At 39.1% G+C, this 13,751-nt stretch overlaps 1 protein-coding gene across 1 annotated transcript in view; it reads left to right on the top strand.

The window, feature by feature from the left end:
* Positions 1 to 13,751, top strand: part of LOC100353613 (calcium-activated chloride channel regulator 4) — a 39,046-nt gene that overhangs the window by 13,193 nt on the left and 12,102 nt on the right. Inside the window, exons 7-9 of the mRNA XM_051857526.2 lie at positions 861 to 1,088; positions 11,065 to 11,242; positions 13,023 to 13,129. Of these exons, the coding sequence (XP_051713486.2) occupies positions 861 to 1,088; positions 11,065 to 11,242; positions 13,023 to 13,129 (513 nt within the window). The remainder of the gene's footprint in view (positions 1 to 860; positions 1,089 to 11,064; positions 11,243 to 13,022; positions 13,130 to 13,751) is intronic.

Raw genomic sequence — 13,751 nt, 5'->3', positions numbered from 1 at the left:
TGCTAGACACCAGCGCACACACAAGTAGTCCAGGAGTGGCACTGTGGAGAAAAGAGGCCCCTATGGGGAAAGATAGGCAGACTTCTCTAGTTAGGATACAGGTAGAACCAGATTTAAAGGTAAAGTAAAATGGTGGAGAGAACCCCAGATCATGGGGATACAGGGGTTTATTCAGGGAGATCAGAGGGAAATTTGGGTATGGGTTGGGGGAAGCACTATAGACCAATGGAGTGATGAGGTACTGAAGAAGACCTATGTGTGTAAGTGCTACAGAGCCTGGGCAATCACCTAGGAAAAAATGGATATAAGTCCTGGTGGGTGACCAAAGAACAAATTCCAGCTCCAACCCTCTGGTGAAGAAGTGGTTGGGAGAGGTTAGGAGTGAAAAAGAGAAAGTGAAGTAGAGACTGGGCCTCTCAGAATTTACCTGATGTTTGGGCACTTGTCATCTTTTGGGTAGTCTAGTCCCCAATTAATGTGGCCATTGCGTTCTTTGGTTAGAATATGAGATAGTCTGGCTAGATTTGAAACTCTAGGCTAGGATTTCATCTTAGAACAGGTACAGATCATATAAGATGTGAATCATGACCTACAATCCCAACTCAGTCTCCACCCTACCCTTCGAGCTCTAACTTGCGTGTTCAGCAGGCAATAATCAGTTCTGGTTAATGGTTTGTGTTCTTAAACTGTCTTATATGTGTCCCATAATACACATATTTATGTATTTAAATTTTGAAACAAAATGAATTCTTTAGTAATACCAATTAATATTCAAATAGAATCCTTACCAAAAAATTTTATGCACTCACATTGTCCAGTTAAAAACCACTTGACCCTTTTCTTGTCTTTTTTTCCATCAGAGTAGTGATCGCCTAAATCGAATGAATCAAGCAGCAAAATATTTCCTGCTGCAGGTTGTGGAAAATGGATCCTGGGTGGGGATGGTCCACTTTGATAGTACTGCCTCTGTTAAAAGTCAGCTAATCCAGATAAAAAGCAACAGTGAAAGGAACCAGTTGTTGCAGAGCTTGCCTACAGTGGCTGGCGGAGGAACTCAGATCTGCCTGGGAATTAGAGCTGCATTTCAGGTAAAAGCCATGCTGCAGACAGACTGTGTCCTTTCTTTCCATAAGTTTTTTTGTGTTAAGTGCTGCTGAACACACCTGCTGCCTAATTTTCACATAATTATTCCTAAGAAGTCCAGGATAAAACACCCAGAAAAATATATCACTTGACCATTTTCTGGTGAATTAATGAATGAACTGTGGGTGAATAAGTGAAAGAGCCACTAGACTGTAAGTCCACTGAGGTTTGGGACACTGCTGTCTTGTTATGTTATAGCTGGTGCTAAATAAGTGTCAGTTAAAACAATAAACAAACATGGATATAAAAGTTATTAACTTTGAGACAGTGAAGGTAGTTATATGGAATTATTTCACTTTGAACCAGTCATCATTTTAGTTTCTGTGACATTCAGCCAGGGCAAGCTGGTGTTTTAAACAGCAGATACAGCAAGAACTGTTGGTCATGCCCATGATAAGCTACATGAATTACAGCATGAACTTTGACACCAGAGTAGTGGACCTGCTACTCACTCATTATATCATAAGAAACTCCTTTGTCTCTTTGCATTCTCTGTGCATTATCTATAAAAAAAAAAGAGAAAACAGGAATTTCTACCTCATATAATTATTATGAGAACTAGGTGAAACAGTATATTTATATACTGAGAGCAATATCTATTGTATGATAGAGTAACTGTATAATGTATAAATGTGACTAATAATCTTCTTTTTATTCAGTGATCATCCTGAACTCATCGTTGATAACAATTACATCAGTTTCCTGAATAGAAATCTCCTCTGTCCCTTCACAGTCTATAAAATTATGTCTGAATGCCTCAGTCTGAAGTTATTCTTTTTTTTTTTTTTTTTTTTGACAGGCAGAGTGGACAGTGAAAGAGAGAGACAGAGAGAAAGGTCTTCCTTTGCCGTTGGTTCACCCTCCAATGGCTGCCGCGGCCGGCGCACCGCGCTGATCCGATGGCAGGAGCCAGGAGCCAGGTGCTTTTCCTGGTCTCTCATGGGGTGCAGGGCCCAAGCACCTGGGCCATCCTCCACTGCACTCCCTGGCCACAGCAGAGGGCTGGCCTGGAAGACGGGCAGCCGGGACAGAATCCGGCGCCCCGACCGGGACTAGAACCCGGTGTGCCGGCACCGCTAGGTGGAGGATTAGCCTAGTGAGCCGCGGCGCGGGCCCAGTCTGAAGTTATTCTAATGTCTCCTCTCTCCTAATAAAAGTGCCCTTATCGATCTTTTTATCCATTGCTCTCAGTTCTCCCCTCTGGATGTCCCATCCTCCACCAATGCTGCACGGGGTGTTCCCCATGTTCACTGTGTACTAACAGCTCCAACCCTTTTCCCAGGCATTTCTCAGCCTGTCAGTGATCCCTTCACCGTCTTTGCATGGTAAATGTCTACCAACTATTCAGAGCCTTTCACCTTCATAGAGCTTTGCCTGCTCTCCCAAACTCTATGGAATCTCTCTCTTTTATGAATTGCATGACAATCTGGTGTAGGTTTGTAGCCCAAAGGCCTGTATTCAAACTACAGTTGTCACTCATTAGCTTTGTGAGTCTAATCAAAATTCTTAACATTCCTAGTCTTTTTTTTTAACTTTAATTTAACAAATATAAATTTAAAAGTACAGCTTATGGATTACAGTGGATTTTTACCCCCAAATAACTTCCCTCCCACCCGCAAACCCCCCATCTCCTGCTCCCTCTCACATTCCATTCACATCAAGATTCATTTTCAATTCTCTTTATATACAGAAGATTGCTTTAGTATATATTAAGTAAAGATTTCAACAGTTTGCACCCAAAGAGAAACACAAAGTGTAAAGTACTGTTTGAGTACTAGTTATAGCATTAAATCACAATGTACAGCACATTAAGGACAGAGATCCTACATGAGGAGTAAGTGCACAGTGATTCCTGTTGTTGACTTAACAATTTGACACTCTTATTTATGGTGTCAGTAATCACCCTAGGCTCTTGCCATGAGTTGACAAGGCTATGGAAGCCTTTTGAGTTCACCAACTCTTATCTTATTTAGACAAGGTCATAGTCAAAGTGGAAGTTTTCTCCTCCCTTCAGAGAAAGGTACCACCTTCTTTGATGACCCGTTCTTTCCACTGGGATCTCACTTGCAGAGATCTTTCATTTAGATTCTTTTTTGCCAGAGTGTCTTGGCTTTCCATGCCTAAAATATTCCCATGGGCTCTTCAACCAGATCCGAATGCCTTAAGGGCTGATTCTGAGGCCAGAGTGCTGTTTAGGACATCTGCCATTCTATGGGTCTGCTGTATATCCTGCTTCCCATGTTGGATCGTTCTCTCTTTTTAATTCTATCAGTTAGTATTAGCAGACACTAGTCTTGTTTATGTGATCCCTTTGACTCTTAATCCTATCATTATGATCAATTGTGAGCAGAAATCGATCACTTTGACTAGTGAGATGGCATTGGTACATGCCAACTTAATGGGATTGAATTGCAATCCCTTGGCACGTTTCTAACTCAACCATTTAGAGCAAGTCAGATTGAGCATGTCCCATATCGTAAATCTCGTCTCTCTCTTATTCCCACTCATATTTAACAGGGATCGCTTTTCAGTTAAATTTAAACACCTAAGAATAACTGTGTGTTAATTAAAGAGTTCAACAAATAGTATTAAGTAGAACAAAAAATACTAGAAGGCATAAAGTATTAAGTTGTTCATCAACATTTAGGACAAGGGCTGATCAAGTCACTGTTTCTTATACTGTCGATTTCTCTTCAACAGATTTCCTTTTTGGTGCTTGGTTAGTTGTCACCTATCAGGGAGAACATATGATGTTTGTCCCTTTGGGACTGGCTTATTTCACTCAGCATAATGTTTTCCAGATTCCTCCATTTTGTTGCAAATAACCGGATTTCATTGTTTTTAACTGCTGTATAGTATTCTATAGAGTACATGTCCCATAATTTCTTTATCCAGTCTACTGTTGATGGGCATTTAGGTTGATTCCAGATCTTAGCTATTGTGAATTGAGCTGCAATAAACATTAAGGTGCAGACAGCTTTTTTGTTTGCCAATTTGAATTCCTTTGGGTAAATTCCAAGGAGTGGGATGACTGGATTGTTTGGTAGGGCTATATTCGGTTTTCTGAGGAATCTCCAAACTGACTTCCATAGTGGTTTACCAGGTTGCATTCCCACCAACAGTGGGTTAGTGTCCCTTTTTCCCCACATCCTCGCCAGCATCTGTTGTTGGTAGATTTCTGTATGAGAACCATTCTAACCGGGGTGAGGTGAAACCTCATTGTGGTTTTGATTTGCATTTTCCTGATAGCTAGTGATCCTCAACATTTTTTCATGTGTCTGTTGGCCATTTGGATTTCCTCTTTTGAAAAATGTCTATTGAGGTCCTTGGCCCATTTCTTAAGTGGGTTATTTATTTTATTGTTGTGGAGTTCCTTGATCTCTTTGTAGATTCTGGTTAATAACCCTTTATCTGTTGCATAGTTTGCAAATATTTTTTCCCATTCTGTCGCTTGCCTCTTCACTTTCCTGACTCTTTCTTTTGCAGTACAGAAACTTCTCAATCTGATGCAATCCCAATAGTTAATTTTGGTTTGACTGCCTGTGCCTCCAGGGTCTTTTCCAAGAAGTCTTTTCCTGTGCCAATATCTTGAAGGGTTTCTCCAATGTTCTCTAATAACTTAATGGTGTCAGGACGTAGATTTAGGTCTTTAATACCTGTTGAGTGGCTTTTTGTGTACAGTGTAAGTTAGGGGTCTTGCTTCATGCTTGTGCATGTGGAAATCCAGTTTTCCCAGCACCATTTATTGAATAGACTCTCCTTACTCTAGGAATTGGTTTTAGATCCTTGATCAAATATAAGTTGGCTGTAGACGTTTGGGTTGATTTCTGGTGTTTCTATTCTGTTCCATTGGTCTATCCATCTGTTTCTGTACCAGTACCATGCTGTTTTGATAACAACTGCCCTGTAGTAAGTATGTCCTGAAATCTGGTATTGTGATGCCTCCGGCTTTGTTTTTGTTGTACAAGATTGCTTTAGCTATTCGAGGTCTCCTGTGTCTCCATATGAATTTCAGCATCATTTTTTCCAGATGAGAAGAATGTCTTTGGTATTTTGATTGGAATCACATTGAATCTATAAATTGCTTTTGGGAGAATGGACATTTTGATGATATTGATTCTTCCAATCCATGAGCATGGAATATTTTCCCATTTTTTTGGTATCCTCTTCTATTTCTTTCTTTAAGGTTTTTTAATTCTCATCGTAGAAAACTTTAACGTCCTTGGTTAAGTTTATGCCAAGTTATTTGATTTTTTTTGTGGATATTGTGAATGGGATTGATCTTAGCAGTCTTTCTAGCCGTGGCATTGCCTGTGTGTACAAAGGTTATTGATTTTTGTGCATTGATTTTATATCATGCCACTTTGCCAAACTCCTCTATGAGTTCCAGTAGTCTCTTAGTAGAGTTCTTTGGATCCTCTAAGTAAAGAGTCATATCGTCTGCAAAGAGGGATAGTTTGACTTCTTCCTTCTCAATTTGTAACCCTTTAATTTCTTTTTCTTGCCTGATGGCTCTGGCTAAAACTTCCAGAACTATGTTGAATAGCAGTGGTGAGAGTGGGCATCCCTGTCTGGTGCCAGATCTCAGTGGAAATGCTTCCAGCTTTTCCCCATTCAATAGGATGCTGGCCATGGGTTTTTCATAAATTGCTTTGATTGTATTGAGGAATTTTCCTTCTATACCCAATTTGCTAAGAGTTTTCATCATAAAAGGGTGTTGAATTTTATCGAATGCTTTCTCTGCATCTATTGAGAGAATCATATGGTTTTTCTTCTGCAGTCTGTTAATGTGGTGTATCACATTGATTGATTTGCGAATGTTGAACCATCCCTGCATACCAGGGATAAATCCCACTTGGTCTGGGTGGATGATTTTTATGATGTGTTGTTGTATTCTATTGGCGAGAATTTTATTGAGGATGTTTGCATCTATGTTCATCAGGGATATTGGTCTATAATTTTCTTTCAGTGCTGCATCTTGGCTGATTTTTTGTAATTTTTTTTGGATTCAATCCTGTTGATTTCTTCTCTGTTTTTAATTATTTCTCTTCTCCTACTAGATTTGGGTCTGGTTTGCTGCAGTTTTTCTAGGTCTTTGAGATGCTTGAAAGCTCATTTATTTGGTACTTTTCCAATTTCTTGGTATAGGCACCTATTGCAATAAACTTGCCTCTCAATACTGCTTTTGCCATATCCCATAAGTTTTTATATGTTGTGTTGTTATCCTCATTTACTTCCAGAAAGTTTTTCATTTCTCTTTTGATTTCTTGAATGACCCAGTGTTCATTCAGGAGCATGTTGTTCAATCTCCATGTGTTTGTGTATGCTCTAGGGATTTCTGAGTTGCTAATTTCCAACTTCATTCCAATGTGGTCTGAGAAGCTGCATGGTATGATTCTAATTCTTTTGAATTTGCTGAGACTTGCTTTATGGCCTAGTATGTGATCAATCCTAGAGAAGGTTCCATGCACTGCTGAGAAGAATGTAAATTCTTTATATGTAGGATTAAAAGTTCTGTAGATATCTGTTAGATCCATTTGGGCTATAATGTCGATTAAATCTGCTGTATCCTAGTTGATCTTCTGTCCGAACGATCTGTCTATTTCTGAGAGTGGAGTATTGAAGTCCCCCAGTACTATTGTATTGTAATCTAAGTCTCCCTTAAAGTCCCTTAACATATCTTTTAAATAGACCAGTGCCCTGTAATTAGGTGCATATATATTTATAATAGTTACATCTTCCTGTTGAATTGAACCCTTAATCATTATATAGTGCCCCTCTTTATCTCTCTTAATAGTTTTTGTGTTAAAGTTTATTCTTTTGATATTAATATGGCTACACCTGCTTTTTTTTTTGTTTCGGTTGGCATGCAATAACTTTTTCCAACCTTTCACTTTCAGTCTGCATGCATCTTTGTTAGAGAGATGTGTTTCTTGTAAGCAGCAAACAGTAAATAGTTGGGTTTTGTTCCTTAAGCCAATCAGCCAATCGGTGTCTTTTAACTGAAGAGTTAAGTCCATTAACGTTTAATGTGACTATTGATACATAGTGACTTTGCCCTGCCATTTTCCGGGAGATATTTTCTAGAATATGCTTTGAGCTTCCTATGCTTTTTTACTGGTAGGTTTTCTTCCTTTACCTTCTTTCATATTGATGACCGTGTTTCTGTGTTTCTGAGTGTAGCACATCTTTAGGTATCTTTTGCAGGGCCGGAGAAGTAGCGGCAAATTCTTTCAATTTCTGTTTGCTATGAAAGGTCTTTATTTCACCTTCATTCACAAATGAGAGCTTTGCAGGATATAATATTCTGGGCTGGCAATTTTTCTCTCTTAGCACTTGTGCTATGTCTCGCCATTCCCTCCTAGCCTGTAGTGTTTCTGATGAGAAGTCTGCTGTGAGTCTAATTGGAGATCCTCTGAGAGTAATCTGACGTTTCTCTCTTGCACATTTTAGAATCTTTTCTTTATGTTTCACTTTGGTGAGTTTAATTACAACGTGTCGTGGTGAGGATCTCTTTTTGTCATGTTTACTAGGGATTCTATGAGCTTCCTGTACTAGGATGTCTCTGTCCTTCTCCAAACCCGGAAAGTTCTCTGCAAGAATCTCACTAAAAAGGCCTTCTAATCCTTTCTCTTTCTCCATGCCTTCAGGAACTCCTAGAACTCGAATGATGGTTCTTTTAATAGTATCCTGTAGATTCCCAACAATATTATTTAGATTTCTAATTTCCTCTTCTTTTCTTTGGTTTGACTGTATACTTTCCTGTGCTCTGTCTTCTAAGTCCAATATTCTCTCTTCAATTTCACTGACTCTGTTTTTTAGACTTTCTAATGTGTTTGTCATTTGATCTATTGAGCTCTTCATTTCATTTTGATTTCTCTTCTCTATCACACTTTCCTGTTCTACTAGTTTTTGCATTTCATTTTGATTCTTCCTTAAAATTTCATTTTCACAAGAGAGATTTTCAGTCCTGTCCAATAAGGATTTCTGTAGTTCAAGGATTTGCTTTTGAAAACTTCTAAATGTTCTTATCATAAATTTTTTGAAAACCGTATCTTGCATTTCTTCTATCTCATCATCTTCATAATCTTGAATTGGGGAATCTTGTTCATTTGGGGGCTTCATAATGTCTTCCTTGTTCTTGTTTCCTCGGTTTCTGCATTTGTTGCTTGGCATTGTGCAGATAGTCTTTGGTTTCTTCTTCTTCTTTTCCTCACTGTGGTGGTTTTTCTCATTATACTGTGACTCTAGATTAAGTGGACTGTCTGCCTTTGATGGATCCTTAGAGGCTTGTGATGGGTGTGGCCAGAGAGCTCTGTTCAGTTCTTCAGGGTTAAGGGTGTGCCAAAGGTGACACACCTAGGTTTGGCATGGTAAATCTCCTCTCTCTCTCTCTCTCTCTCTCTCTCTCTCTTCATTCTTATTCAGAAGTGAAGTTATTCTGCATAGCTGAGCTATTCTCCTTGAAGGCAGTCAGTGTAAGAGCTCTGGCCTCTGTGGGTATAATATTTGTCGGCTCTGTCCCAAGAACCACACAGAATCTGTGCAGTTCTCAGTCCCTTGCAATCTCCCACCAGGTTGCCAAGGTTGCCAAGTTTGTGGTGTCTCAGGCACTCTGTGAGTTCTCTCATACATCCTCATCTTTTTTTTTTTTCACAGTCTCAGTTCATCAGCTCCGCACATCCACTAGGTCTTAACCTGCTGTTATTTCTCCCAAACAGAGTTAGGCTTTTCCTGCTTGGCTGGGGGAGTGTGCAGCCCAGAGTTGATGCAGCTTTTAAGTATGTCCAAAATGGTGCCTGCTCTTTGTTTTACTTGCCTTTGTAAGGTGAGTGGAGAAAGAATCATGCCCGTACCAGTCCCTTTTATTTATTTATTTTTCTCTCCTCTAGTTAGCCTGGTGATCTTTCCCCCATGGGGCTTCAGGCCTCATTCCCTCTAGGCTCTTCTTGCCACTTCCCTGCCAGTGTCTCAGGCTACTGAGGTTTTGCCTCACCTCCCTTTCCAGCACTGGTGCATAGACTCAGCAACTGGGGCACCAAGCCGTGGGTGCCCATGCCCTCCACGTAGGTCCATTGTGTCCCACTAGTTCCAGAAGTTTCCACTGCAGTTTTTCCCTGACTCTTCCCTGAAACTACAGGATCTCCACTTTTATTAAAGTATCTTTTCCCAGACTATCATTGTGCTCCCTCCCTATTCCACCATCTTGGAGCTCCAGCAACCTTCCTAGTCTTCAATTACCTTATTGGTAAAACAGAATATTGAAAACTAGCACATGGAGTAGTTCATGTTCAAACTTACTCAGCAACTATTTATTGGCTGTCTGCTCTGTGCCAGGAAATCTCCTCTGCTCTTCTGTGCTTGCTGTACCAGTGGGAAACAGATGACGCCTAGGTAACAGAAGCTGTTGTTGCAGGCAGCGGAGACAGTGTTGTGAAGGAACAAACAGCGAGATGTGATAAGGAGAAATGGGCATGGAGGGAAATTGCTTAAGATAGGGAAGCCCCTGAGGCCTGCTCTGAAGGGTGACATTCAAGCTGAGTTAGAGAATGAGAAAGAGTTCAGTGTTCAGGCAGAAAGGAAAAATATAATGTTCCTTATGAAGGGGTGGGGCGTGGGGACTGGATTGTTTTAACAAGTGGTAGAAGATAGTGGCACTGGGGTTTGGTAAATGGGAGGGAAAGAAACATGGCTGGAGAGGTAGAAAACATAGAATCTTTCAAAGATTCAAAAATGATAAAAGGATTTATTTTAAGCAACACAAAAAGCTATTAATAGGTGAAAAGCATCAGAGTGTGACAATCAATTTATGTTTCAGAAAGGTGACTTTGGTTGTCCCCATGAAATGAACTGTAGAGAGGTGAGCAAGATGGCAGCAGGCAGACAAAATCTTGGACTTGTATTAAGTTGTAAGTGTACAACATAGATAACATATCTCAAGTGTTCACTGAATGGCAACATTATATCATTCTAGTTCTCTCAAACAACAGAATACTCTGCCATGCACTTTAATTGTGTGTTGCTCATCTCTGTATCTATTCAGTTCCTGTACAAAGCTCAGTAAATAGTAAATTGCTCTCAATTCTTTCCACAAAAGCAGGAACTATGTTGTTTCTGATGAATCGCAATGCAGTGACTGACACATTCCAAGTGCTCAGTGAATGAGCTGAATCCAAGAAAGGGAGAGATTTAGGAGGGAGATCTCCCTTCATCTTTGGAACTTCGTTTTATACTTAAATGTATGGGAGGAGTTGGGGAGTGAAATATAAAAGGCATAAACATATAAAAGTGTGCCCCTACTTTTCCGTTTGATTCCAGTTCATGTCATAGTACATTTCCCATACATTAAATCATATGTAATATTCACTCTTTGCCTCAAAACATGCAAAAATTATATTGATGGTGGCCAATTTATTCTCTGACACCAGTTTTATTAGAGATTTCTGTATGTCCAACCCGCTTGTGCAAACACTTTCATCATTAGGGTTGAGGTAGATTTTTGATGCATCTAGGTGTTTGTGCAGCAGATTTCATACGTGGAAGGTTTCTCAGAGGGAGTCCATTCAAAGAAGGCAGAAATATATTTAACCTCACAGTCTACAGATACTTTTTGGGTAACTGGTTGACTTCAGTTTTCCAGGATGTCAAGTTCATTTAGTCTTTGCAGGGTTTTCCACAGTCCTGCTCCAACCTAACTTCATTTAAGCAAATATTCCCTGCAGCAAGGGGTGAAGAAAAAAAATCATGTTTAAGATTTCCTGGGGACTGCTGATTGCAGTTTCCATGATTCTACAACAGGAGCTCTCTCTTCTATTCTGCAATGTGTGTTAATTTTCTCTGTAATTTTTAAAAAATAATTTCCTATCATTCTATTTGATCTGGAGCACCTGATGGTAACTCTGTTCTAAATTATGTTTACAGGTATTTAAACAACAAAACTCTGAAATAGATGGATCTGAAATAGTGCTGCTGACTGATGGGGAGGACTCAACTGCCAGCAGTTGTGTTAATGAAGTAATAGAAAGTGGGACTATAATTCATTTTATTGCTTTGGGACCATCTGCTGATGCATCTGTAATACAAATGAGCAATTTAACAGGTAAAACATGATCAATAGACTCCAAGCCTTCAATAGCAATGTGTAAATGTAGAGACTGACAATGAAAGAACTGTTCTGAAGCTCCCACTCAGCAGGGTAGGGACCAAAGTCAAACCAGACCCATTCTCTATTCTGGTCTCGAGAGTCTGATGGTTAGAGAAGCAAATAAAACTGGAAGCAATTCACGTAATCATATAGCATCACTTTATAACAGAGGGATTATATAAAAGTAAAGTTTTGTGTGAGCAGAGGAAGATATGAATGCTCCCAGAATTGTACGGAGTAAGGGAAATAAGGCAAGAGAAACTAGGTGACAAACTAGGTGACTTCTAAGTTGGGTCTTTTTTTTTTTTTTTTTTTTGACAGGCAGAGTGGACAGTGAGAGAGAGAGAGACAGAGAGAAAGGTCTTCCTTTGCCGTTGGTTCACCCAATTATGGCCGCTGCGGCCAGCGCGCTGCGGCCAGCACACCGCGCTGATCCGATGGCAGGAGCCAGGTACTTATCCTGGTCTCCCATGGGGTGTAGGGCCCAAGGACTTGGGCCATCCTCCACTGCACTCCCGGGCCACAGCAGAGAGCTGGCCTGGAAGAGGGGCAGCCGGGACAGAATCCAGAGCCCCGATCGGGACTAGAACCCGGTGTGCCGGCGCTGCAAGGCAGAGGATTAGCCTAGTGAGCCGTGGCGCCGGCCCTAAGTTGGGTCTTGTTCAAGATATTTAATTTCTCTGGGAAGAAAAAAGGGTAAGAATTAAAAGTTAAAATAAAAAAAAAATTAAAGGGATGAAAAAAATGATCAGGTCATGAGCAAAAAATAAAAATAATTGAAAAAAATGAAACAAAAATGAGGAGGAGGGGGGGAAAATGAAAGAAATCAATTATGTTATTATGACAATGCAAGGCACATGGAGAGAATGGTGACACCATGATTCCAGAACATAGATTTTTCTATCCACAAGACCAGAGCAGGGGCTGAGGGGTGAGAAAATGTAACAGAAACTCAGGCTGAATAGAACTAAATTACAATAAAATTTCTACATAAATATTAACTACAGCAGCTGTTATTTTAAATACACAAATGTGATGAATACCAATTCTGTTTCCAAGGTCTTCTTGAACATAATGAAGAATACATAATTTATGAATGTCAGTTCTTGTATTTATTGGTTTTAATGATGTCAGATAGAAACTTCCTTTTGAAGGCTTAGTTGTACAAGCTCCCGTTGTTTCAAGGTGCATTCATGGCCATTGTGACATATATTGCATTTCTAAGTATTCCCCCTAAAATAGTACTTTTTTTGGGTTTGTCTCCACTGCTTATCTATTTTCCTCTCCCCTCATTGCCAGGTATTGTCAGAGCAGGTTTTTAATCTTTCAGATTTTGTGTTTCTGGTCTACTCTGGCTGGAAAATGTGAAATCCGACTTTGTTCAAATGGTATCATAAACAAGAGTGAATAATTCCCCTAAAGAGCTGTGTAAATTCTGTATGGTTAAATGCATGGAATCTTAACATATTCTTTTATAGTCAATGGTTTTCTGATGTACTTAAGCTAGCTAAGAATTTGATACTGAGGTATTAAGGAGCCTTACACTTCCTAGTTACAACATGTTTTAAAATGGAATTTCAGAGTTAATCTTTACATCTCTTACACTTTGCTCTATTTTAATAACAGATACTAAGTGATGATTTTGTTTATGCTGTTAATTCAAAATCACAAAAAATGTGATAAGTACTTATTTTTTTTATAAATCAACCTACTTGATGACACATTTATCTTTTAGGAGGAAGTCATTATTATGCTTCAGATAATGCCCAGAATAATGGCCTCATTGATGCTTTTGGTGCCCTTACATCAGAAAATGCTGATTTCTCCCAGAAGTCACTCCAGGTCAGAGTTCCCCTCTGTATTTTAAAGTTTGTGTCTACAATAGATGAGAAATGTGCTTCCTTTAAGTTTTGGAATCTTTAGTTTTCTCAAGGTGTAATTTTATTAAAATCAAACATCCATATGAAATAGAAATTATTTTTAGATATAGGGAAATTAAATGGTGACATAGAAGAAACACTATTTTTCCATATTTCCACAGTGTTAAGACATATCATCAAATCTAATAGTTCCAAATTTTCTATCAAAGATTGTATATATAAAATACAAAAAAATTTATTTCAAAAATTAAAAAACAAAAAAGAAAAGAAGGAGGACACTTTGAGGAAGGGAGTAAGGGAGACAAGTATGGCTCTTTTACTGAAATTATATCTATGAAATACATGAAATCTGTTCTCTTTATATTAATACAAATTTTTAATTACAAAAATATTTTTTCCAAAATTAATCACATATTTTTATGGGTGCATTATTAATGGCATTTTTTTATTTAGTGAATATAAATTTCCAAAGTACAGCTTATGGATTGCAATGGCTCCCCCCTCTATAATTTCCCTCTCACTCACACCCCTCCCATCTCTCGCTCCCTCTCCCATTCCATACACATCAAGATTCATTTTCAATT

The sequence above is a fragment of the Oryctolagus cuniculus genome, chromosome 7, assembly GCF_964237555.1.
Source record: "Oryctolagus cuniculus chromosome 7, mOryCun1.1, whole genome shotgun sequence".
NCBI classification, from domain to species: Eukaryota; Metazoa; Chordata; class Mammalia; order Lagomorpha; family Leporidae; genus Oryctolagus; species Oryctolagus cuniculus.
Note: the sequence above shows the minus strand (reverse complement) of the source record. Positions and strands in the feature narration are given on the sequence as shown.